The sequence below is a fragment of the Somniosus microcephalus genome, chromosome 26 (genome assembly GCF_052327205.1).
Source record: "Somniosus microcephalus isolate GS21.2 chromosome 26, FLI_Smic_1.0, whole genome shotgun sequence".
Taxonomy (NCBI): Eukaryota; Metazoa; Chordata; class Chondrichthyes; order Squaliformes; family Somniosidae; genus Somniosus; species Somniosus microcephalus.
In genome coordinates this window covers 39,089,889-39,117,379 of record NC_141012.1, presented here as the reverse complement: position 1 = coordinate 39,117,379, position 27,491 = coordinate 39,089,889, and the positions used below count along the sequence as shown (strand labels likewise).

General features: G+C 49.8%; 1 protein-coding gene across 1 annotated transcript in view; it reads left to right on the top strand.

The window, feature by feature from the left end:
- The window catches only part of LOC147100399 (uncharacterized), a 354,033-nt gene that overhangs the window by 39,907 nt on the left and 286,635 nt on the right, over positions 1–27,491 (top strand). The window contains exon 4 of the mRNA XM_085968064.1: positions 18,423–18,521. Coding sequence (XP_085824190.1) covers positions 18,423–18,521 — 99 coding nt within the window. The remainder of the gene's footprint in view (positions 1–18,422; positions 18,522–27,491) is intronic.

The window sequence follows — 27,491 nt, the reverse complement described above, 5'->3', positions numbered from 1 at the left end:
TCAATAAATATTTTCAAGAGAGAATTGGATATATTTCTGAAGGCTAAGGGGATTAAGGGTTACGGAGAAAAGGCGGGGACGGGGTACTGAACTGGTAAGATCAGCTATGATCTCAGACGAAGATCAGCCATGATCTCATTGAATGGCGGAGCAGGCTCGAAGGGCCGAATGGCCTACTCCTGTTCCTATCTCTATGTTTCTATGTTTCTATGAACCCAGAAACGGCTTCTATCAGAAAAGGATCTTACGCTGGACAAGGCTTTCAGCATTGCAGTATCACACGAAGCAGCAGCACAGGGCGCTGCAGAGATACAACGGAGACCGCAAGAATATGGCACAAATGAAATGTCATACTGAACAGTGAAGTGCCATCGCTGCGGCAGAACAACACACGACCATAATGATTGCTGGTTCAAGGACAAAGTGTGCAGACAGTGTGGAAAAGTAGGACACATAGCAAGAGTCTGCAGGTCGGGAAAGAAAACCAGCAGCAAGAAATCTCCACAGGAGAAGTACAAGAAGGTACATAAGGTGACGGAGAGTAGTTCAGATGAAGAGAAGAGTGATACAGACTCCGGAAGCAAGGAGCTGGGTTGTCTGAAACTACATAATGTGATCAAAACGGAGGATAACCAAACTATCTGGGTCACGCTCAAGATAGCAGGAGTCCAAGTGAAAATGGAATTGGACACAGGATCAGCCCTAACAGTCATAAACCGAAGGGACTACAAATGGCTATTCTCACATATACCCTTGAGAGATACAAAGATTGTCTTGAAGACGTACACGGGGCAAAAAGTCTACCCCAAAGGAAAAATAAGGGTGAACGTTATATATAACGGCAAGGAAACACCAAAAATGGACCTATATGTATTGCCAGATGGAGGACCACCACTACTAGGACGTGAATGGATCCGGAAGATACAGCTAGATTGGCATTCCATACAAGCACTGACTGTAGATGCCAAAAAGGATGACGATGTCACACCTGGACGACTGTCAAAAATGCTAACTGACGCACAAGAAGTGTTCCAGCAGGGACTCAGAACACTAAAAGGCATAACAGCAACGATCAAAATAGAGGAAAATGCAAGCCCAAAGTTTTTTAAGGCCAGACCGGTGCCTTATGCGATCCGCCCAGCCGTCGAAGCAGAGCTGGAAGGTTTGGAACGTTCAGAAGTACTGTCCAAAGTGGACTGGAGCGAGTGGGCTACACCCATCGTTCCTGTAATGAAGAGGTCGTTGAGTAATACGCCTGGGGAACCAAAGAAGGTTCGCATCTGTGGGGACTTTAGGGTGACAGTGAACCCAGTCCTTCACACTGTACAATATCCGCTTCCGCGGATTGAAGATATTTTCGCCTCGCTATCTGGAGGGAAACGCTTCACTAAGATTGATCTGGCCCAGGCGTACCTGCAAATGGAGGTAGAAGAAGCCTTGAAACAGTACCTCACGATCAACACTCATAAAGGTCTCTACCAATACAACCGGCTGGTGCTCGGTGTAGCATCAGCTCCGGCTATTTGGCAAAGGGCAATGGAACAAGTCCTGCAAGGGATTCCAGGGACCCAGTGTTATTTGGACGACATCCTGGTCACAGGCGAAAATGACAGTGATCACCTCGCCAACCTGGAGCAGGTGCTCACTAGATTGAAGGAATATGGGCTCCGAGCTAATCGCTACAAATGCAAGTTTTTCCAGAAGCAGATCTCGTATTTGTAGTGTATGCACCTTTAAGAGAGAGCTACTTTTACAGCTCCTGTATACTGTAGTACCGGCAGTGACCACACCTGTATATAAGCCTTGAGCATGCCTCTGTACCCCAGTCTTGAGACTACCCTACTCCAGTAAATACCTGTTGATTGTTAAGTTACAGCATCCGTGTGGTTATTGAAAAACATCATACTCTCAGAATCACGGATCTAACAGTGGCGACGAGTGTTGATTCGAATCTACCTGCAACTCTGCATTTCCCTTCGAGGATTCGCTCCGGGAGAGCGGTGGAAGAAAGTCGAAGCCAGAAACACGGGCGTCGACCACGAGCAACCGCCCAGTCGTCCGGCAGAGAGTGAACATCACAGGGGAGGCTGTGGGGAGCTGGGCTTGGTTCCCCAGCCATGACGATCAGCAATAGACTGACGACAGGTACAGCGCAGACCCTTCCCGGACAGCGGCGGCTGGAGCCGACCGACGGCGGAGAGAAAGCCGAGCAGCGTCGACATATGAGGAGAGGTTGAGTAGATTGGGACTCTACTCATTGGAGTTCAGAAGAATGAGAGGCGATCTTATTGAAACATATAAGATTGTGAAGGGGTTGGATCGGGTGGATGCGGGGAGGATGTTCCCGATGATGGGTGAAACTAGAACTAGGCGGCATAGTCTTAGAATAAGGGGCTGCTCTTTCAAACTGAGATGAGGAGGAACTACTTCACTCAGAGGGTGGTAGGTCCATGGAATATGCTGCCCCAAAAAGCTGTAGAAGCTACATCATTACATAAATTGAAAACAGAAATAGACAGTTTCCTAGAAGTAAAGGGAATTAAGGGTTACGGGGAGCGGACAGGAATTTGGACATGAGTCTAGATTCGGATCGGTCATGGCCCTGTGGGTAGCGGAGCAGGCCCAGGGGCCGTGTAGCCTGATCCTGCTCCTATTTCGGGTGTCTAATTCTGTTAGATTCAGGAGATGGTTCTGTGATAGTGGAATGGCGGTTAGGATCAGATCAGCCATGATCTTATTGAATGGCAGAGCAGGCTCGAGGGGCCGACTGGCCTACTCCTGCTCCTATTTCTTATGTTCTTATGTTCTTATAAGACAGATGGTGAAGTGCACAGGGCGCAGCCGGGGGTTGAAAACCGAGCGGCGTCAAGGAAAAACAAAACGGAGAGCGAGAGGGTAAAGCAGCAGCTGGGTTCAGGACCGAGCGGCGGAAACGGGAAAGGCGCACAAAAAAAAAAAGAACGCACAGAGCACAGCCAGGGCTCAAGGGCTGAGCATTGAGCCGAGGAGAAGAAGGAAGAGCGCGGGAGACGCCATTTTTAGAAGCCGCAGCGGAGAAGAAGGGCGAGCGCGGGAAGGAAGGAAAGCGCGGGAGACGCCATTTTGTGCCAGCGGAGAAGAAGGGGAAGCGCGGGAGACGCCATTTTTGACAGTTAAATCACACCCAGGGATGCCGAAGAGTGGCAGTATCTCTACGTTCGACAATGAAGTCGAAGATTGGGCGACATATGTGGAACGTATTGAGGTGTACTGCAGGGCGAATGAAGTGCCAGATGCTAGGAAAGCACTGGTTTTGTTAAATTCCATGGGTGCAAAAACTTATGGGTTACTGCGAAACCTAATAACCCCAGAGAAGCCTGTGAACAAGAATTTCGAAAGCATAGTGTCAATCCTACAGGACCACTTAAACCCCACATCGCTGCTGATAGCAGAACGATTTAAGTTCCATAAAAGGAACCAACACAAAGACGAAAGCAATGCTGAGTACCTAACGGAACTGCGCAAGCTATCGAAACACGGCCAGTTTGGAGCGGGACTAGCAGATATGTTAAGGGACAAGTTTGTATGTGGGCTGCAAAGTGAAGGAACCCAGAAACGGCTTCTATCAGAAAAGGATCTTACGCTGGACAAGGCTTTCAGAATGGCAGTATCACACGAAGCAGCCGCAAGGGGCGCTGCAGAGATACAACGGAGACCGCAAGAATATGGCACCAATGAAATGTCCTATGGGACAGGGAAGTGCTATCGCTGCGGCAGAACAACACATGACCAGAAGGATTGTTGGTTCAAGGACCAAGTGTGCAGACAGTGTGGAAAAGCAGGACACATAGCAAGAGTCTGCAGGTCTGGGAAGAAAACCAACAGTAAGAAATCTCCACAGGAGAAGTACAAAAAGGTACACAAGGTGATGGACAGTAGTTCAGACGAACAGAAAAGTGACACAGACTCTGGAAGCAAGGAGCTGGGTTGTCTGAAACTACATAAGGTAACCAAAATGGAGGATCACCAGACTATCTGGGTTACACTCAAGATGGACGGAGTCCAAGTGAAAATGGAATTGGACACAGGATCAGCCCTAACAGTCATAAACCAAAGGGACTACAAGCGGCTATTTTCACATATACCCTTGAAAGCTACAGAGATTGTCTTGAAGACGTACACGAGGCAAAAAGTCTACCCCAAAGGTAAAATAAGGGTGAAAGTGATATATAAAGGCCAGGAAATACCTAAAATGGACATATATGTATTGCCAGATGACCACTACTACTAGGACGTGAATGGATCCGGAAGATACATGTGGTAAACCACTGTTGTTAGTATTGTTGTACTTGTCTGTGCATGCCTCAGCTGACTCCGCCCCTGGCTCCACCCTCATGGCTGGGTATAAAGGTCGCTGCTCAGAAGCCTCCGGCCCTTTTGGATACCAGGCAACCCCAAGAGGCATGCTCTGTTCTTTGGTAATAAAAGCCTGTTTATTACTTACTCAATCTCCAGTCTTTTGTAGCAATTGATAGTGCATCAATTTTATTACCAAAGTTAAATGTTGGCTGCGGATGCTGATCAACCGATGGCGCAAAACGCTGAGCAGCAGGCGCTGCTGCGAGCCCTCAGACCAACATGCCTGGACCTAGACCCCCAAGAAGCGGGTTCGTCGACTAAATTCGCACAATGGCTGCGTTGCTTTGAGGCGTATCTGGAAGCCTCGACCGTGACTCTTGATGAAAATAAACTGAAAATCCTGGCCTCGAAGGTGAGCCACCAAGTCTATACTTTAATCCAAGATGCGACGACCTACGCGGCGGCTATCGACCTACTGAAAGGGCAGTATGCACGCCCGGTTAACACGGTCTATGCCAGGCACCTTTTAAGATCTCGCAGACAGCAGCCCGGGGAATCGGTGGAAGCCTTCCTACGGGCACTGCGGGTACTCGGACGCGGCTGCGACTGCAAGGAAGTATCGGCCGCGGCACATGCGGAGGGACTGATACGAGACGCTTTCGTTGCGGGTCTAAGGTCTGACTACTCCCGGCAGAGGCTGCTGGAGAAGGGTGAAATAGACCTGACAAAGGCAGTGTCCCTCGCGCTCTCGCTCGACGCGGCCCACAGAAATATGGACGCTTTCTCCCCTCATCGCCCCGCGCCGTGGACGCCGCAATCTTGGGCCATGGGACCGCCACCTCCAACTGCTGCAGCGATGTCCAAGGCACAAAAATGCTATTTTTGTGGCCAAGCTAAACACCCTAGAGCACGCTGCCCCGCGAAGAATGCTACCTGCTCCGGCTGCGGGAAGAAAGGTCACTACGTTAGCGCCTGCAAAGGGAAGACCGCTAACGCCAGCAGCGCTGCGTGCGAACCGTGGGCGCAGCCATCTTGTCCGCCATCTTGGGCTCCCCCAGCCGCGTGGGGACCGTGGGCGCCGCCATTTTGTCCGCCATCTTGGACGCCTCCGACTTTGGTTACGGGGGACCCGGACTCCACCACCGCCTCATCGGACGACCGCATCGACACGCTTGAACATACGCTGGCTTCCGTGACGCTGGATCAATCTCTCCCGCATCAACTGTCCAGGTCCATGATGGACATTACGGTAAACGGCTGCGCCACTACCTGCCTTTTTGACAGCGGGAGCACGGAGAGTTTTATACACCCCGACACGGTGCGCAGTTACTCTCTCCCGGTCCTGCCGACGCGTCATCGCATCTCTATGGCTTCCAAAGCCCAGTCAGCGGACGTCGGTGGCTACTGTATGGTGACTCTTTCAGTGCGGGGTACTGAATACAAAAATTTTAAACTTCTGGTCCTGCCCCATCTCTGCGCTGCCGTCCTACTGGGGTTGGATTTTCAGTGCCACCTTAAGAGTGTCACTTTAGCGTATGGTGGACCCCTCCCCCCTCTCACAGTCTGCAGCCAGCAGTTTTTAAATCGCCCGCCGCGCGCCATTTGCAGCCTCTCCACCCTTAAAGTCTCCCCCCCTCCTTGTTCGCTAACCTCACCCGCGACTGTAAGCCCATCGCTACCAAAAGTAGGCGTTACAGTGCCGGGGATAGGGGTTTCATTAAATCCGAGGTAGCGAGACTCCTGAAGGAAGGGATTATCGAGAGCAGCAATAGCCCATGGCGAGCACAAGTGGTGGTGGTGAAGGCTGGCGGCAAACAGCGCCTAGTTATTGACTACAGCCAGACGATCAACCGCTACACCCAGCTGGATGCATATCCACTCCCCCGCATATCTGACATGGTCAATCAGATAGCACAATACCGGGTGTTCTCGACGATTGATCTGAAGTCGGCATACCACCAGCTCCCCATCAGGGCTGAGGACCGCCAGTACACAGCTTTTGAAGCTGACGGTCGGCTCTATCACTTTCTCAGAGTTCCCTTCGGCGTCACCAACGGAGTTTCTGTCTTCCAACGGGAGATGGACCGGATGGTTGACCAGAACGCGCTCCAGGCCACTTTCCCATATCTAGACAACGTCACCATCTGCGGCCACGACCAGCAGGACCACGACGTTAATCTAGAGAAATTCCTCCGGACGGCCCAGCGGCTGAATCTCACATACAACAAAGACAAATGTATGTTTCGTACTACGCGCCTTGCTATTCTTGGCTGCGTAGTGGAGAACGGAGTCATCGGCCCAGACCCCGATAGAATGCGCCCCCTTATGGAGCTCCCCCTCCCCCACTGCCAGAAAGCACTGAAGAGATGCCTGGGGTTTTTCTCTTACTATGCGCAGTGGGTGCCCAACTATGCGGATAAAGCCCGACCCCTCATCAAGTCCGCCTCCTTCCCCCTGACAGCAGAGGCCTGTGCAGCCTTCACTCTCATAAAAGGAGACATTGCGAAGGCCACAATGCACGCTGTGGATGAGTCCCTTCCTTTTCAAGTGGAGAGCGACGCATCCGACTTTGCCCTAGCTGCAACCCTTAACCAGGCGGGGAGACCCGTGGCCTTTTTCTCAAGGACCCTCCAGGGCCCCGAGATTCGACACTCCTCTGTCGAAAAGGAGGCCCAGGCCATTGTGGAAGCCGTGCGACATTGGCGGCATTACCTGGCCGGAAAACGATTTACCCTGCTCACTGACCAGCGTTCAGTGGCTTTTATGTTTCATAATAAGCAGCGGGGCAAAATCAAGAATGACAAGATCTTAAGGTGGAGAATCGAACTCTCCACCTACAATTACGATATCTTGTACCGGCCCGGGAAACTCAATGAGCCCCCAGATGCCCTATCACGTGGTACGTGCGCCAACGCGCAGGTTGATAGGCTACAGACCCTCCACAATGACCTCTGCCACCCGGGGGTCACCAGGTTCTTCCATTTTATCAAATCCCGTAACCTGCCCTACTCCATCGAGGAGGTCAGGACCATGACCAGGAACTGCCAGATCTGTGCCGAGTGCAAGCCGCATTTTTATAGGCCAGACAGAGCGAGCCTGATCAAAGCCACGCGCCCCTTCGAGCGGCTGAGCATCGATTTTAAAGGGCCCCTCCCCTCCTCTGACCGCAATGTGTACTTCCTCAATATAATTGATGAGTACTCCCGTTTCCCGTTTGCCATCCCTTGCTCGGACATGACCAGTACCACGGTCATTAAATGTCTGAATGACCTCTTCGCCTTGTTCGGTTTCCCTAGCTATATCCATAGCGACAGGGGCTCATCTTTTATGAGCGACGAACTTCGGCAGTACCTGCTCGCGAGAGGCATTGCTACAAGCAGGACCACCAGCTACAACCCCCGGGGTAACGGCCAGGTGGAAAGGGAGAATGCGACAGTCTGGAAGGCAGTCCTTTTAAACTTAAAATCTAAGGGCCTTCCGACCTCCCGCTGGCAGGAGGTCCTCCCTGCGGCGCTCCATTCCATTCGGTCGCTGCTCTGTACACCCACCAATGCCACTCCTCACGAGAGAATGTTCTCCTTCCCCAGGAAGTCCACGTCGGGGATTTCGCTACCAACATGGCTGACTTCTCCAGGTCCCGTCCTACTGCGGAAGCACGTGAGGACCCATAAGGCGGACCCCCTGGTCGAGAGGGTGAGCCTCCTCCACGCTAACCCGCAGTATGCTTACGTGGTGTACCCGGACGGGCGGGAGGACACAGTCTCCATTCGAGACCTCGCACCTGCAGGTGCTCCTGAAACACCCTCTTCGCCACCCACCGCTACTCCTGCCTACCCCCAGGACACAGTCCCCGCACGAGACCTCGCACCTTCGGGTGCCTCTGAGAGACCACCATCGCTACCTCCCATTACCCATGCTCTGACCCCTGTAGACGGCATGCAGCAGCCCCAGGGTCCGCCACCTGCTACACCTCCTCTGAACGAGACACCGGGTTCACCGTTGGATGCTGCACCATCACCGCCGCTGCTGCGACGCTCAGGACGGCTTACAAGGCCTCCTGATAGACTTCAGTACACGAATTTTTAGTGCACTTCACCCCGCCGGACTCAATTCTAAACAAGGGGTGAATGTGGTAAACCACTGTTGTTAGTATTGTTGTACTTGTCTGTGCATGCCTCAGCTGACTCCGCCCCTGGCTCCACCCTCATGGCTGGGTATAAAGGTCGCTGCTCAGAAGCCTCCGGCCCTTTTGGATACCAGGCAACCCCAAGAGGCATGCTCTGTTCTTTGGTAATAAAAGCCTGTTTATTACTTACTCAATCTCCAGTCTTTTGTAGCAATTGATAGTGCATCAATACAATTAGATTGGCATTCCATACAGGCCCTGAAGGTTGAGGCCAAAAAGGATGACGACGTCACACCTGGACGACTGTCAAAAATGCTAACTGATGCAAAAGAAGTGTTCCAGGAGGGACTCGGAACACTAAAAGGCATAACAGCAACGATTAAAATAGAGGAAAATGCAAGCCCAAAGTTTCTTAAGGCCAGGCCAGTGCCTTATGCGATCAGACCAGCTGTCAAAGCAGAGCTGGAAGGGTTGGAACATTCAGGAGTACTGTCCAAAGTAGACTGGAGCGAGTGGGCTACACCCATCATTCCTGTAATGAAGAGGTCGTTGAGTAATATGCCTGGGGAACCAAAGAAGGTCCGCATCTGTGGGGATTTTAAGGTGACAGTGAACCCAGTTCTTCACACGGTACAATATCCGCTTCCACGAATTGAGGATATTTTCGCCTCGCTATCTGGAGGTAAACGCTTCACCAAAATTGATCTAGCCCAGGCGTACTTGCAAATGGAGGTAGAAGAAGCCTCAAAACAATACCTTACGATTAACACTCATAAAGGTCTCTATCAATACAACCGGCTGGTGTTCGGGGTAGCATCAGCTCCGGCTATTTGGCCAAGGGCGATGGATCAAGTCCTGCAAGGGATTCCAGGGACCCAGTGTTATTTGGACGACATCCTGATCACGGGCGAAAATGACAGTGATCACCTCGCCAACTTGGAGAAGGTGCTCACCAGATTAAAGGAATATGGGCTACGAGCTAATCGCCACAAGTGCGAGTTTTTCCAGAAGCAGATCTCGTATTGTGGCCACGTCATTGATGAAGAGGGGTTACATAAGTTCCCTGAAAAGATTGAGGCAGTAGTCAAGGCTCCAACACTGGAAAATGTGGCACAACTGAGGTCGTTCCTCGGGCTGGTAAACTACTAATATATGTTCTTACCAAATTTGTCCACGGTATTACACCCACTGAACACCCTCCAGCAAACAGGGGTACCATGGAAGTGGAATGATGAACGTAGACGAGCTTTCCAGAAGTGTAAAGAATTGATCACATCAAAAGAGGTGTTGGCCCATTTCAACTCAGCACTACCAATTCGTTTGGCATGTGATGCATCACCTTATGGTATTGGAGCGGTGCTGTCGCACAAATTCCCAGATGGGTTGGAGAGGCCAGTAGCCTTTGCGTCTCGGTCACTATCCTCAGCCAAGCGCAACTACGCCCAGATTGACAGGGAGGCCCTCAGCCTAGTATGGGGAGTAAAAAAATTCAACCACTATCTGCATGGGCAGAAGTTCACCTTGCTGACTGACCACCAACCACTTGTCTCCATCTTTAATCCTAAGAAGGGCGTTCCAGTGATGACTGCACAACGGTTACAAAGATGGTCCCTGTTTCTAGGGGCGAATCAATATGAAATAGAATATAAAGGCACGAAACAGCATGGAAACGCTGATGGGCTATCGCGCCTGCCACTGCCTACTGTGGAGGAAGCACCAGCAGTGGATCCTTTCGAGATATTTTATTCGTCAATAATTGAACGATTGCCAGTAACGAACGCGGATATAGAGAAGGAGACCCGCAATGATCCAACGCTGTCTCGGGTATATGATTTGATGGTGAGGGGATGGCCAACACATGGCGACTCACTGTTGCCAGCATTCTCATCCAGAAGAAAACAGCTGTCAGTATGCCAGGGGCCAGTGATGTGTGGATCCAGATTGGTGATTCCACCTAAGTTAAGGGAGAGAGTGCTGAATGAGCTTCATGGTCATCTGGGGGGAGTGAAAATGAAAAGCCTTGCTAGGGCTTATGTGTGGTGGCCGGGAATGGATCAACAAATCGAAGACCTAACCAAGAGCTGCTCAGGATGCCAGAAGGTCCAAAATGCACCACCACATGCCCCTCTACACCCATGGGAGTGGCCCTCCTCTCCATGGCAACGGGTGCATATTGATTTCGCTGGTCCATTCATGGACTCAATGTTCTTAATAGCAGTGGATGCTGATTCAAAATGGCCTGAGGTGATAAAAATGTCCTCAACCACTACAGAGAAAACGATTGCAGTCCTACGGACCATATTTGCCAGGAACGGCTTGCCAGAGCAGATTTGCTCTGATAATGGACCACAGTTTGTGTCAGAAGAGTTTCAAAAATTTATGAGAAGGAATGGGGTAAGGCATTACACATCCACCCCGTATCATCCAGCCACCAATGGATTGGCTGAGAGGTTCGTACAAACCTTTAAGAAGGCGAGAAAGGCCATGTGCAACGATGAAATTCCACTACAGCATAAGGTGGACAATTTCTTATTAGCCTACCGAAACGCGACACTTGCAGTTACCAACAAGACCCCGGCCATGATGTTCTTTAGCCGAAGGTTGAGATCTCGTCTGGACTTGCTCAGACCAAATGTGCAAAGAAATGTTGAAGATAAACAATTCCAGCACATCAATGAGAAGCCGACAAGGAGCTTCAACGTAGGACAACCAGTCTTGGCCCGTGACTACCGAACAGAGAAATGGCAACCTGGAACAATATGCACAAGGCAGGGGCCATTAATGTACACAGTGGATGTCGGGGAGAACATTGTGAGACGCCACGTCGATCAGCTCTTAGCGTCACAGGAACGAGTCAACCCCATGTCTCGCGTCCCTGGGGATGAACCCGACATACCGGTAGCATCTACCTCAGAAACAGTAGCAGTGGAAACGGATGAAATAACCGACGAAAAGGGGCCAGAATCGCCTCCGCACCAAGAACAAGAACCTCAGGAAAGGCGCTATCCCGAAAGGATCAGGAAGCCGCCCCAAAGACTGAATCTATAAATGGACTATTGTTATTTAATGTACATGTTAAAGTGTTAATTGTTATTTGAATATTATGGTACTACTAATCTAAAAGGGGAGGAATTGCAGTGTATGTACCTTTAAGAGAGAACTACTTTTACAGCTCCTGTATATTGTAGTACCAGCAGTGACCACACCTGTATATAAGCCTTGAGCATGCCTCTGTACCCCAGTCTTGAGACTACCCTACTCCAGTAAATACCTGTTGATTGTTAAGTTACAGCATCCGTGTGGTTATTGAAAAACATCATACTCTCAGAATCACGGATCTAACAGTATTGTGGCCACGTTATTGATAAAGCGGGGTTACATAAGTCCCCTGAAAAGATTGAGGCAGTAGTCAAGGCTCCAGCACCGGAAAATGTGTCACAACTGAGGTCGTTCCTCGGGCTGGTGAACTACTATCATAAGTTCTTGCCGAATTTGTCTACCATGCTACACCCACTGAACACCCTATTGCAAACGGGGGTACCATGGAAGTGGAGTGACAAATGTAAACGAGCTTTCCAGAAGAGCAAAGCATTGATCACATCAAAAGAGGTGTTGGCTCATTTCAACCCAGCACTACCAATTCGGTTGGCGTGTGATGCATCACCCTATGGCATTGGAGCGGTGCTGTCGCACAAATTCCCGGACGGCTCGGAGAGGCCAGTAGCCTTTGCGTCTCGGTCACTAACCTCAGCCGAGCGTAACTACGCCCAGATTGACAGGGAGGCCCTCAGCCTACTGTGGGGAGTGAAAAAGTTCAATCACTATCTGCACGGGCAGAAGTTCACCTTACTGACTGACCACCAACCACTTGTCTCCATCTTTAATCCAAAGAAGGGCGTTCCGGTGATGACTGCGCAACGGCTACAAAGATGGTCCCTTTTTCTAGGGGCGCGCCAATATGAAATCGAGTATAAGGGCACGAAACAGCATGGAAACGCTGATGGGCTATCACGCCTGCCACTGCCTACTGCGGAGGAAGCACCAGCAGTGGATCCTGTCGAATTATTTCATTTGACTATAATTGAATGCTTGCCAGTAACTAACGCTGGTATAGAGAAGGAGACCCGAAATGACCCGACACTGTCTCGGGTATATGATTTGACGGTGAAGGGATGGCCAGCACATGGCGACTCACTGTTGCCAGCATTCTCATCCAGAAGAGAACAGCTGTCAGTATGCCAGGGGACCTTGATGTGTGGCTCCCGAGTGGTAATTCCACCCAAGTTAAGGGAGAGAGTGCTCAATGAGCTTCACGAAGGTCATCTGGGAGGGGTGAAAATGAAAAGCCTTGCTAGGGCTTATGTGTGGTGGCCGGGGATTGATCAGCAAATCGAGGACCTGACAAAGAGCTGCTCAGGATGCCAGAAGGTCCAAAATGCACCACCACATGCCCCTCTACACCCATGGGAGTGGCCCTCATCTCCATGGCAATGGGTGCATATTGATTTTGCTGGTCCATTCATGGACTCAATGTTTTTAATAGCCGTGGATGCGCACTCGAAATTGCCTGAGGTGATCAGAATGTCCTCCACCACCACGGAGAAAACTATTGCAGTCCTATGGACCATTTTTGCCAGGAACGGCTTGCCAGAGCAGATTTGCTCTGATAACGGACCACAGTTTGTGTCCGAAGAGTTTCGAAGATTTATGAAAAGGAATGGGGTAAGGCATTACACATCCGCCCGTATCATCCAGCCACAAATGGATTGGCTGAGAGGTTCGTACAAACCTTTAAAAAAGCAGTAAAGGCCATGTGCGATGACGACATTCCACTGCAGCATAAGGTGGACAATTTCCTGTTAGCCTTCAGAAATGCGACACATGCAGTCACCAACCATGCCCCGGCCATGATGTTCTTTAACCGAAGGTTGAGATCTCGTCTGGATTTGCTCAGACCAAATGTACGAAGAGATGTTGAGAGTAAGCAATTCCAGCACATCAATGAGAAGCCGACAAGGAGCTTCAATGTAGGGCAACCAGTCTTGGCCCGTGACTACCGAACAGAGAAATGGCAACCAGGAACGATATGCACATGGCAGGGGCCACTAATGTACACAGTGGATGTTGGGGAGAACATTGTGAGACGCCATGCTGACCAGATCCTAGAGTCACAGGAACGAGTCAACCCCATGTCTCGGCCATACGTACCTGGTGAGGAACCCGACGTACAGGTCGCATCTACCTCAGAAACAATAGCATTGGAAGCTGATGAATCAACTGATGACAGGGTGCTAGAATCGCCTCCGCACCAAGAGCGAGACACTCGGGAAAGGCGTTATCCAGAAAGAATCAGGAAGCCTCCCCAGAGACTGAATATATGAATGGACTATTTTCATATAACATTGTATATTAAAAATGTTAATTGTTGAATGAGTATTATGGTCCTGTTAATCTAAAAGGGGAGGAATTGTAATGTATGTACCTTTAAGGAAGAGAACTACTTTTTACAGCTCCTGTATACTGTAGTACCGGCAGTGACCACACCTGTATATAAACCCCGAGTAGTGATCTGTACAGTTAGTTCTAGAGTAACCCTCGTTCAGTAAACACCTGTTGAATCGTTCCCTGCAGTCTGTTGTCTGATTATTGAAGGACACAACATTAAGATACACGGACATAACAATTATGACAGAAGAAAACCAGTCACCCTGCAAGTAGACGCTTCTACCGGAGGACTAGGGGCAGCTCTTGTGCAGGAAGAAAAGCCAATAGCTTTCGCGTCAAAGGCCTTGACATCAGCGGAGACGAGATACGCCAACATAGAAAGAGAACTATTAGCAGTAGTGTATGGATGCGAGAAATTCCATACATACCTGTATGGAAGGCAGTTTTCAATAGAGAGTGACCATCGTCCACTAGAACAGATCTATAAGGAGAATCTGTGCAAAGCACCTGCAAGACTGCAAAGACTACTTCTAAGGCTCCAAAGCTATGACTTCACGCGTAAATATAAGCCAGGAAAGGAAATGGTGCTAGCAGATGCGTTGTCTCGATTGTCACCATATGAGAAACACGAGGTGGAGGGTCTAACAGTAAATATCCACCACCTAGTGAGTGTTACCCCTACAAAGCTCAGTCAAATCAGAGATGAGACTAGCAAAGATGAGGAATTGCAACTACTCACACAACAAGTGACACAGGGGTGGCCGGAGAGAACCCAGCAGGTACAGGTGACAATTCGTCAATACTGGACGATTAGAGACAATATTGCAGTAGAAGACGGTATTCTCCTTGCTGGATCGAGGATCATCGTGCCAAAGACGATGCAGACAGAACTTCTCCATCTAATACATGAAGGCCACATGGGAATGGAGAAATGCAAGCTGAGAGCCAGATCAGCTGTATACTGGATAGGCATGTACAAAAATATCGAACAGATGGTTTCTGCATGTGGTATATGCCAGAAATACAGAAATGCACAACAGAAAGAGGAGATGATACCTAGTGAAACACCGTCAAGACCATGGCACACTGTTAGGGCAGATCTCTTCATGTGCAATCAAGAATGGTATCTCATAGTGACAGATTACTATTCCAAGTTTCCTTTTGTGAGAAGGATGAAAGATCTGAGAGCCACAACTACCACCAGAGTTGCAAAGAGCTTGTTTGCTGAACAAGGAATCCCGGAAAAGGTAAGCTGTGACAATGGAACCCAGTTTACATCGAGTGAATTCAGAGCTCTGGCAGAAAAGTATGGGTTCAAAATAGTAACCTCATCCCCATATTTCCCAAGGGAACACGGATTCATCGAAAGACAGATCCAGACTGTCAAGAGAACTCTCATCAAAAGTAGTGAGATGGGGGAAGACCAAGACCTTGCCCTCCTATCACTCAGATCAAGACCACTGAAAGCAGACATGAAATCACCTGCGGAATTGCTGAATGGGAGGAAGTTTAAGACTACCCTACCAGAAAAAATACATCCTCCCCAGGACCAGGAGGATTTCAGACAGAAGCTGGCAGAAGCACAAGTCGTAGGGAGCAAATATTACGACAAACATGCAAAGATGCTACCAGAATTGCTGAATGGGCAATCTGTGCATGTGCAAGACCCGGCGTTGAAAACTTGGAATCCAGCCAAGGTCACTGGAAAAGCTGATACTCCAAGATCCTACTTCGTAGAGACCGAACCTGGTAACCAATACAGACGGAACAGACTCCACATCAGACCTTCACCTGAACTGGTTAGGCAGCAGACAACATCAGCAACATTGACAACACCAGCTACTACAAGCAGTACAACATCAGCAACATTGACAACACCAGCTACTACAAGCAGTACAATGCCAGAAACAAGCGCCACAAATCAAACAACCACGAGCATGCACATTCCAACTCCAAGTGTGACAGCAACAACAACAACAAGAGCGGAACACACCAAAACACTGCAGAGAGGAGTGGTCACCACAAAATCCACAAGATGGAGGGACAACATCCAACCACCTGAGCGATATCGCGAATAAGAAAAGAAAACTCACGATTCTTTGTATTTGATAATATAGTTTAGATATAATATTTTTTAAATTAAATTAAATTTCAAGTTTTAGTGTTTTGAGAAAGAGGGATGTTACATCGTTATGTTATCACATCGTTAAATGGAACTACTTGTTACATTGTTATATGGAACTACTTTGGTTAGTGCATTTATACTGCTATGTGGCACACTGTGTCAGGCAGTGCACAGCGCAAGGTCGGACATCTTGTATCACTCCGCACCATGCGGCAGCAACATCATGAAAGCACTGAGTAAAAGCTGTAAACTAAAAATTAGTTAAAAGTGTCTGTATTATATATAGCAATAAGAACACAAGGAGACACAACAGTCTAACACACACAGAAACCCATCGCTGTCTAACACACACAGAAACCCATCGCTGTCTAACACACACAGAAGCCCATCGCTGTCTAACACACACAGAAACCCATCGCTGTCTAACACACACAGAAACCCATCACTGTCTAACACACACACAAACCCATCACTGTCTGACACACACAGAAACCCATCGCTGTATATCACGCACAGAAACCCGTCACTGTCTAACACACACAGAAACCCATCACTGTCTAACACACACAGAAACCCATCACTGTCTAACACACACAGAAACCCATCACTGTATATCACACACAGAAACCCATCACTGTATATCGCACACAGAAACCCATCACTGTCTAACACACACAGAAACCCATCACTGTCTAACACACACAGAAACCTATCACTGTATATCACACACAGAAACGCATCGCTGTCTAACACACATAGATACCCATCACTGTCTAACACACACAGAAACCCACCACTGTCTAACACACACAGAAACCCATCGCTGTCTAACACACATAGATACCCATCACTGTTTAACACACACAGAAACCCATCACTGTCTAACACACATAGATACCCATCACTGTCCAACACACACAGAAACCCATCACTGTCTAACACACATAGATACCCATCACTGTCTAACACACACAGAAACCCATCACTGTCTAACACACACAGAAACCCATCACTGTCTAACACACACAGAAACCCATCACTGTTAACACACACAGAAACCCATTGCTGTCTAACACACACAGAAGCCCATCACTGTTAACACACACAGAAACCCATCGCTGTCTAACACACACAGAAACCCATCGCTGTCTAACACACACAGAAGCCCATCACTGTTAACACACACAGAAACCCATCACTGTCTAACACACACAGAAACCCATCGCTCTCTGACACACACAGAAACCCATCACTGTCTAACACTCACACAGAAACCCATCACTGTCTAACACACACAGAAACCCATCACTGTCTAACACACACAGAAACCCATCACTGTCTAACACACACAGAAACCCATCATTGTCTAACACACACAGAAACCCATCAGTATCTAACACACACAGAAGCCCATCACTGTCTAATACACACAGAAGCCCATCACTGTCTTAACACACACACAAACCCATCACTGTCTAACACACACAGAAGCCCATCACTGTCTAACACACACAGAAACCCATCACTAACACACACAGAAACCCATCACTGTCAGACACACACAGAAACCCATGGCTCTGTCTGACACACATGGTAACCTTCACCCTGTCTGACTCTTGCAGAAATCAATTGGTCTGTTCAACCGTCTTCTTTTGAAGCTGCTAAGAAATGTGTAGGATTTCAATTTGCCTGCACCTTCTCTCGCCATATAGGGACACATCCTATTTACCTAATTCCGGAGAGCTTAGGTGCAGGGCGTTTAACCAACTAAAACCAGAGTAGGATCAAGTTTCCAGTTGTTTCTCCAATAGGATAACCTTATGATTAGGGCTTTGGCCTGTAGGATTGTCTGGAGTCCAAGCGGACAGAATCTCAGCCCTCAACAATGGGTCTATTCCTCTTGGTTCCACTAGTGTACCAGTCTACCTAGTTGATCATTAACAGTGCTTTGGATTACTGCAGACCAACTTTCTTCGGATATAGGATTATCAAATCTGTCAGAGAGCTGACTTCATTCAGAATGTCCATCACTTGGCACGTGACCTGTGAACCACCTTAACCACAAATAAATGTTGCTACATCCTCAGCAAGGAGGGAACAGCATTCTGTTTTCGGGTAGTTTATGTCTGTATCACTGCTATAGGCACCTCTGTGCTAATTGCTCTATTTGCTGTTATTTTCCCAACATGATGTATTTGATATTTCATGCTGTCACTTCCCACTCTTAAGTTTCTGGACCAATGACTTGGAGGTCACAACCAGAGTTCTCGAGTCACAACTGACTGCAGCAGTAATATTCTTTGATTCCTACTTTAACAAATACAGGACCTCCATGATTTCTACAATAATGTAGTATTACTCTAATAATTATCCACTTATTTTTTGTAGGCCAAGCCAGAAGGCCCTCAGGGTACGCAAAAGTTTTGCGTTAAGAAGCCGGTGCATTTCACATCCATCTCCAAACAGACTGTTTCTATGATGCTGGAGGTAAAGTACAAAGGTTACAGAGCAGGAAAGGAAGAACAACTGTAGTGGTAAAATACTTTTTTCATCTAACAATAATGAAAAGAGAGGTAGACCTGTCCTTTAACATTGGTCAAATATTTATTGGTTTGATGTTCGGGATCGGCATATTCAGGGGTGTGTCTTACATGAGCGACAAACCCAGGTGGACTGCATGTGGTAGAATTTCTGTGGCGTTTTTACCATCTCCCGCCATAACTTCAGTGGAAGATCGTCAGAAATCCTGCAGAAACGGGGAAAACCCTTGCAGAAATTCCAGCTGTGTATCTGCAATTCTAACTTGCTTCATATTTGAAACTACTCTATGTGCATTTCCTGAGTGCTTCTGTAAGAGAATATTTCTCTGCCGGTTTCCTGCTTCTGTAAGAGAATATTTCTCCTGCTTCTCTCTTCTTTCTGGGGTACAGTTCTATGGGTGCTCTCCAGTTCCTTAGCCAGTTACTTTTCTGAGTCTTGATGATGAATATCAGCAGCCCATTCAACTACAGGAGCATCACAGCTGAGCCCGATCCTGCCTTACCCGACCTTCACACGTGCATGCTTCCAGAAGTGATCTCCAGATAGTGATCAAGAACAAGAACCTGCTGAGTTTCTGCTTTACAAACCAATGGCGTTAAGGCCAATGATGGAATATCTTCTATGATCCCATCTGAGACCAGCTAGCTCAGCACACATGGGAGATGGTACCTGGGACCATAGAGTCATAGGGCTAGATTTTCAGTTGCTAGCGCCAGCAGTTAGCGCCTTAAGAGAAGTGATTTTCGGGCGCTATGCGTGTAGCGCCCGTGCGCAGCGCTGTTTGCGCCCCGCCCCAAATTAAGTTGCCCGTTAGCGCCGGCGCAAAGTTTAGCGCCCGGCCGGATGCGCGCGCAGAAAATGACGTCACATCCTCGTGCAACGCCCTTTGGCCGCCCCGGTTCCAAACTTCAGTCGGACCGCCCCATTGTGCGGCTGGCGGCCGGAGCGTTTGGAAAAAGGAACGCAACACAACCAGCGCGGGCCCCGGGGGGCGCAAATTAAAGGGGACGTGCTCTCCAGTATAAAGGCCAGCCTTTTTTCAGAAAACACTCTTGTGCAACGCATTTCTGGAGACACAACAAGGAGGATAGCTAACTGGTTTCAAGCAGCAAGAGCTCAGGTATTTTTGGACTCAGGCCAGAGCGCTGCAAGTGGCCTTTTGGAAATTTGAGTGTTTGCCAGGATTTGATGGGGGTTGCATGGGGTGCCAATGCGGAGCTGCAGCTCCATGTCTGTAGGGCTCGCAGACGCATTGTGAGAGGGGCAGCCCTGGCTAGAGGCAGAGGGGGCTACAGGCGTCGGCCACGTAGGCCTTACCCAGTCGGGCTATACCGCCAGCAGCGCTCCTACCTAAACATGAGTGCCGCGCGATGTGTTAAAAGGCTCCGATTCCGAAAGGAGGTGATTGCAGAGATCTGCCACCTGCTTCGCCGAGATCTGCGGCCAAAGCTCAGGTGCAGGACGTCTCTGTCGGTGGAAGTGAAGGTGACGGTGGCATTGAACTTCTATGCCACCGGCTCCTTCCAATACGCTGCTGGGGACATAGCAAACATCTCCCAGTACGGCGTGCATCGCTGCATCCGCCAGGTGACCGAAGCACTGTTCAGAAGGAGAAGCCAATTCATCTCCTTCCCCATGGCCCTGGAGAGCCAGCATCAGCGCGCATTGGGATTTTCCAGACTCGGGGAATTCCCCTTGGTGCAGGGCGCCATTGACTGTACGCATGTGGCTTTGCGGGCCCCTCTGGAGCATGGTGAGCAGTATCGCAACAGGAAGGGCTACCATTCTCTGAATGTGCAGCTGGTGTGTGACCACAAGCAGCGCATCATGGCAGTCAATGCCAGCTTCCCAGGCAGCAGCCACGATGCCTTTATCCTGCGGCAGAGTACTGTGCATGACATGTTCCAGGCACAGCCTCCCCCAAGAGGATGGCTACTCGGGGACAAAGGCTATCCTTTGTGCACCTGGCTCATGACCCCGCTCTGCGCGCCCCGGACCGCTGCTGAAGAGGCCTACAACGAGAGCCATCAAACCACCCGCAACATCATTGAGCAAACTATTGGGGTCCTCAAGCAACGGTTCCACTGCCTTGATCGCTCCGGAGGAGCTCTCCAGTATTCGCCGGACCGGGTCTCCCAATTTGTGGTGGTTTGCTGCATGCTACACAACCTGGCTATCCGCAGGACTCAGGCACTGCCACCTGACGTTGGACCAGCACCTCAGGAGGAGGAGCAGGAGGAGCATGAGGAGGAGGAGGAGGAGGAGCAGGAGTACGTTCCCAGGAGGGAGCGACCAGGGCCAAGGGCCGCACGACGCCACCTTATTACACGGTACTTCTAAGCCCCCTGTCAGGGAATGGCCAGGGGCCATGAGGGAAGATGAATGCAGCTGCTCCGCAAGCCCTCAGCCGGCGAAGCCAACAAACACTAAGAAGAACAACCATGGAGACTGCATGAATAAAGATAATTATTTATTACACAAAAATGAAAAGCCCTTCCCACATGAATCCCCAAAAACAATAAACGGGGCCCACAAAAAGCCCAACAAACGACTCACTCCCACAAACTGGGGAGGAGTCACTCCACATTTCTTCAAACCGGGCCTCAACGTCGGCCTAACGCAAAAAATAAGCCCTCCAACAACACAACCATGGGCAAAATAAAGATGGCCACCGCCATATAAAAGGAAAGCTGGCCACACCCTCTACTGAGTGGCCCGCGAGGGCGAGACCTTGCCCAGCCTTTTGCCTACCCTGCCCGGCCTGCTGCTCCTTCGCAAGCTCTGCCCAGTGGCTGCTGCGAGGCTGGGGGAAGGTACGCCTGAGGCTCAGATGCCCTTCCGCCAGATGCCGCTGGGGGGCGGCCTACACGGCGTTTGGGCCTCGAGGGGCCGTCTGCTGAGTGGCGCACCTGAGCCTGGCCACCATCAGCTGCAGCCGCTTGCCCTTGATGCCCCAGTGGGGGAATGGCGGCGACGGATGGCGCAATGTGGGCCAGCTGGCGTCTGGGATGCGCTGGCTGGTGCTGTGGCGCGGTGGCACTCGGCCGGGCCCGCACTGCAGGATCCGCAACAATCAGCCGAGGGGCGGCTTGCTGGGATGGTCCAGCGCGGCGGCTGCCCTGGCGATGTCTGCCTGAGACAGCGCGTGTGGCAGCAGTGAGTGCCCCTGTTGTCCTGGTGTGCGCCCGCATCACATCCGCCAGGGTCTTGACGGCATCAGTCAGCATGCGGCCACTCGCGGCAGTTGCTGCCCCGAACTCGCGCACACTGGTCGCCAGCGACTCGATGGCCTCAGGCATGCGCCCCACCACGCTCATGAGCTCCGTGTGGCGCCGGTCCGAATCCTCGGCCATCTTATCCAGCTTCCGCACCTCCTCCGAGGTGAAGGTGTCCGGACTGGAGTCGCGACTCTCCCGCTGGGGAGGAGGGGGCCGAACTAGGGGACCCTTGCCACGTTGGTGGCGGCGAGTGCGCCGATCAGCAGCACTCCCCTCTGATCCTTGCCCCCTTTGGGGGGAAGGCCGCGGGCCACGCGCACGGCTCCTGGGTGGCTGGACGCCACTGGTCCCAGAAGCTGCATTGCCCTGCGACAGTTCCTCCAGGCACTCATCCAGTGAGGAGGTGTCAAGCATTTCCTCCTCTCCTGCGGGACGTGACTGTTCCCCCGATGGTCCGGCTTGCTCCTCCTCCTCCTCCTGCTCGGAGGTGCTGTCACTGGCAGCTTCAGGGTCCTGGGCGTCACCAGCTGAAAGCAGGAATGCACAAGAGTAGCTTCAGAGTGAGGAGACGGCGTCAGCGAGGGAGTTAGGACTGGTGGCATTCAGCGCATTGGTGGGACAGTGGCAAAGGAGGTAGCTCGGATGGGCCAGTGCGACGCGAGAGGGCCAAAAGGCGAGGTCCTTACCATTGCCGGGCAGTGGAGGGCCGGCTACTCCGCACGCTGTGGGGACGAGCACACGGGCTCCCATGAGCACACACATGCGCTCCTCCAGCCGAGTGAGCTTCTGCAGCTTGGCGCGGCCACCCCTGGCACGGGCCTGGCGATTAAAGGCTACTTTAGCCTGCAAGAGAAAGGACGGGCTGTAAGTGCGCAGTGTAGCCCTGATGTAGTGTGCACTGCCTCCCATGGTGGAATAGCTTGGCCAGAGTGAAGCCCTGATGTAGTGTGCACTGCCTCCCATGGTGGAATAGCTTGGCCAGAGTGAAGCCCTGATGTAGTGTGCACAGCCTCCCATGGTGGAATAGCTTAGACAGAGTGAAGCCCTGATGTAGTGTGCACAGCCTCCCATGGTGGAATAGCTTGGCCAGAGTGAAGCCCTGATGTAGTGTGCACTGCCTCCCATGGTGGAATAGCTTGGCCAGAGTGAAGCCCTGATGTAGTGTGCACAGCCTCCCATGGTGGAATAGCTTGGCCAGAGTGTAGAGTGCCGAATGGCCAATTGATGCTCATGACTGTCCCAATGCTGCTGGCTGAGGGCTGGCCAATAGGACTTTCAGCTCCCTTTGCCCATCATGTCAGGTGTACATGCAAGAATGAGGAGGAGACTGGAAAGGGTACTCACCCTGACAATCCTGGTCAGGTCGTTGTATTTTTTACGACATTGTTTGTGGGTCCTGGGGGCATCGCCGGTGAACGTCACCCTCTGGGCGATCTGCTTCCAGGCTTTGGTGTAGTCGTGGTGGGTTGGATTCCTCCCACTCTCTGGGAACAAGGTCTTGCGCCTCACCTCCAGAGCTGTGACCATTATGTCCAGATCACCCTCTGAGAAGCGCAGGGCACGCTGACGGGCCTTCTCTGGCGTTGCCATGACTCCCTGGGGCTGAGCAGCAGTGTTGAGGCCTCTTTGCAAGGCTGCAGTGTGCAGGGCGTGGCAGCAGACCAATTCGTCCCTTCCCCCTTTAAGAGCTGGTCGGCGCCACGGGGTCTGCTGTCAGTCCAAAAATGACCGCACCCGCGCTGCGCCCCGCCTGGGCGCTATCCCTCTGGACCGCCGGCTTAGCGCCTAAAGATAGTAGTGGAACGCCTCTTTTAGCGCTCCACCAACCTCTTAGGGCGAAGCCACTGAATTTCCGGCAACGGGGCGCTACTTTGGGGCGGGCGCTAACTTCGGGCGGCCGCTAAGGTTAGCGCCCCAAAACTGCCTATACTGAAAATCTAGCCCATAGAGTCATAAAGTTATACAGCACAGAAAGAGGCCCTTCGGCCCATCATGTCTGCGCCAGCCATCAAGCCCTGTCTATTCTAATCCCATTTTCCAGCACTTGGTCCGTAGCCTTGTATGCTATGGCGTTTCAAATGCTCATCTAAATGCTTCTTGAATGTTGTGAGGTTTCCTGCCTCTACCACCCTTTCAGGCAGTGAGTTCCAGATTCCAACCACCCTCTTGGTGAAAAAGTTTTTCCTCAAATCCCCTCTAAACCTCCTGCCCCTTACCTTGAAACTATGCCCCCTGGTTATTGACCCCTCTACTAAGGGGAAAAGTTCCTTCTATCTACCCTATCTATGTCCCTCATAATTTTGTACACCTCAATCAGGTATCCCCTCAGCCTTCGCTGCTCTAAAGAAAACAACTGTCCAGTTTCTCCTCATAGCTGAAGTTCTCCAGCCAAGGTAACATCCTGGTGAATCTCCTCTGCACCCTCTCCAATGCAATCACATCCTTCCTATACTGTGGCGACCAGAACTGCACACAGTATTCCAGCTGTGGCCTAACTAGCGTTTTGTACAGCTCCATCATAACCTCCCTGCTCTTATATTCTATGCCTCGGCTAATGAAGGCAAGTATCCCATATGCCTTTTTAACCACCTTATCTACCTATCCTGCAGCCTTCAGTTCTTAATGGCTCAGCTGTTCATTGAATGAACTCACTTGCCCAGATTTTGTGATTGGTGTTACTTCAACACCAGCAGTGGCCCATTGACACCAGTGTTGAAGCATCACTGGCTGAAAAATGATGGCTGCTCAGTCATCGGAGAGAGCCTTTCCAACAGTTCTAGAAAGAAGGGGCAGTAACTGTGATTGTTAATAGATGAAAATAAACAAAAATGAACTACAAGGAGTGCAGGGTATGTATTTTGCTAAAGTAACATTGAAAGGATATTTACTAGTCCTAGCCCCTTTGGGGCTATCCCGGATCAGGCGTATTTCTCAGACGTTCACTTTCAACTAAAGTTTGAGGTAGCCGAACCCTAAAGACGCTAAACTGGGTCTAAAGGTCCGGACTATCTCTCCCTAAAGGAAAGGAACAATCCGAGAATGTTACCGTCCGCCAAATAGCACTTTTAATAAGTTTAGCCAGACTGTAACATCCAGGATATTATGAAGGTCCAGAGATCTCCCCTCAGAAATGTACCTCTTCACCAAAGAGTGTACAAAGATTGGGTTTGTGAATTATTGATACAGAAGACTTATGTGAGACAATTCTAAAAATATAGAGATTTATTAAAAGAACCGACGTGCATTCGCAATGTTAACAGTTCTAAAAAGAGAAAAAATACAATCTTATTTTTAACAGAGAATCTGGGGGAAAAATTCAGTTGTTTGCGCCTCCCGTTAGCGCCTTAAGAGGGCACTAATTGGGCACAAAGCAACTAGCGCCCGGGCGCGGCGATGTTTGTGCCGCTCGCAAAACTAACTAGACATTTTGCGGCGGCGCTAAACACTGCCGCCACGATCTCTTGCGCCAGCCGATTGTGATGTCAGTCGAGTGCGCAATGCCCCGGTAGCGCCCCAGGCGGGATATTGAGTGGCACCCCCTGCCGCTAGCAACGACAGGTTGAGGGGAGCATTTTGTAGTCAAAAAGGGACTGGGAGAGCGCTATTTAAAGGGGACCGCTTCCTGCCTTTTTTTGTTGGTGACATTTGTGCACCACACATTCTGAGAGAGAGAGAGACTTCTGGAGAGATTCAACGCTGTGTGAAGGAGTTCTGGGTACTGAGCAGCACTTTGCAGGTTCATTTTGATTTGCCCTTCCTTGAATCTATTTAGAAGAGACTGTGGGGGCTACACTCTGAGCTCTTTCCCCGGGTCTCTCCATTGTTTTTTCCAGCAGATTTGATGTACAGGTCTCTCCAGGCCGAGATTCAAGGCTGCAATGAGCAGGATGTGGATGGAGAGCAAGATCAACCCTCCCCTTTAAGATAAAAACATAAAAAGCTGGAGAAACTCAGCAGGTCAAGCAGCATCTGTGAAGAGAGAAACAGAGTTAACGTTTCAGGTCAATGACCATTCGTCAGAACTCCCCTTTAAGAATTGGCCGGTGCCAGTGTGTCTGTGTTCCATTGCTGACTGACATCACATGAGCTTCGCCAGCGCTGTGAGGTAGCGCCTCGCTCCTTGGCCTTTGTGCCTTAAGACAGATGTGATGCGCCTGATTTAGCGCTCCAATCACCTCCAGGGGCGATAAAAGCCAAGTTTACTGTCGGAGGCAATAATTAGCGCCAGGCGCTAAACTTTGCGCACGGCCGACAATGGCACCCCAAACAAATTTTTCCCCCTCTTTCTTTTAAATTTGAACTTTGTTACAGTTCTTAAAATTTTCTACACAGGATATCCAACAATATCAAATTACCTTCGATCCCCGAGGTACAAAGAGTGAAAGACTACAGGGCCACCTCTGTAGTCGAGAATCGCTTTGCCCGATTAAAGCAAGTCTGATATCCCATTTGAGACTTCAATATTTATACCCTTTTTCAGTAGTATCCCGTACGGTTTCTGCTGATCCAAGTTAATTATCACTATTCATCTTTCTGCTGACTTCTGCAATTCTTACTGCCACATCAGCTTGTAATATTCCAGAATCTGCCGCATCTCCAGGTGTTCTGGGTTCACCATATAGAAGGTGTGAAGGGCAGATGTCCCTTATCTCATGTGTCTTCTTTAAAAGGTGTAATCAAGATCATTTATCCAGGATTGACCATTGTTCTGTTCCAACAAGGCCACACATTCGGAGCCACCCATTCGGAGCCACCCATTCTTCTGTTTTAATAAGGTTATTTATTCAGAGTCAACAACTGTCTTATCTGAACAAGGCCAGAATTGTATTTTTCTAAAAAGGTGATATGACTTATTCCTTCACAACATCACCTCAAAAACAACATGTTCTTATGTTGAAATGATCATGACTGACAGAAGATGATGAACACGGTTTTGTGACTGACCCAGTAACCCTTTAGTGTTACTAGTTCTCAGAGCTGTAGTCAGATTGGCAGGATGAGACAAGTGGTGTTCCCCAGGGATCTGTTCCGGGGCCTCAACTTTTCACCATATTTATTAATGACTTGGATGAAGGAATAAAGAGTTGTATATCCAAGTTTGCAGATTATACTAAATTAGGAGGGACAGTAAGTAGTGCAGATTGGAGCAGGAATTTGCAAAGGGACATAGACAGATTAAGTGAGTAGGGAAAATTATGGCAGATGGAGTTCAATGTGGGCAAGTATGAGGTTATCCACTTTGGACCCAAGGAAGATAAATCGGAGTATTTTCTAAATGGTGAGAAACTAGGAAATGCAGAGGAGTAAAGAGACTTCGGAATCCAAGTACACAAATCATTTAAAGTTAGTAGACAAGTTCAAAAAGCAATCAAAAGGCTACTGGACCTTTCTCTCAAGGGGGCTGGATTACAATGGGTGGAAGTTATGCATCAGTTGTATAGAGTCTTGGTCAGACCCCCATCTGGACACTGCGTTCAGTTCTGGGCACCGCCCCTCAGGAAGGATATATTGGCCTCGGAGGGGGTGCAGCGCAGATTCACCAGAATGCTACCGGGTCTTCGAAGGTTAAATTATGAGGCAGATTGCATAAACTTGGCTTATATTTCCTTGAGTATAGAAGATTAAGGGGTTGATCTGATCGAGGTGTTTAAAATTTTAAAAAATTTGATAGGGTAGATACAGAGAAACTATTTCCTCT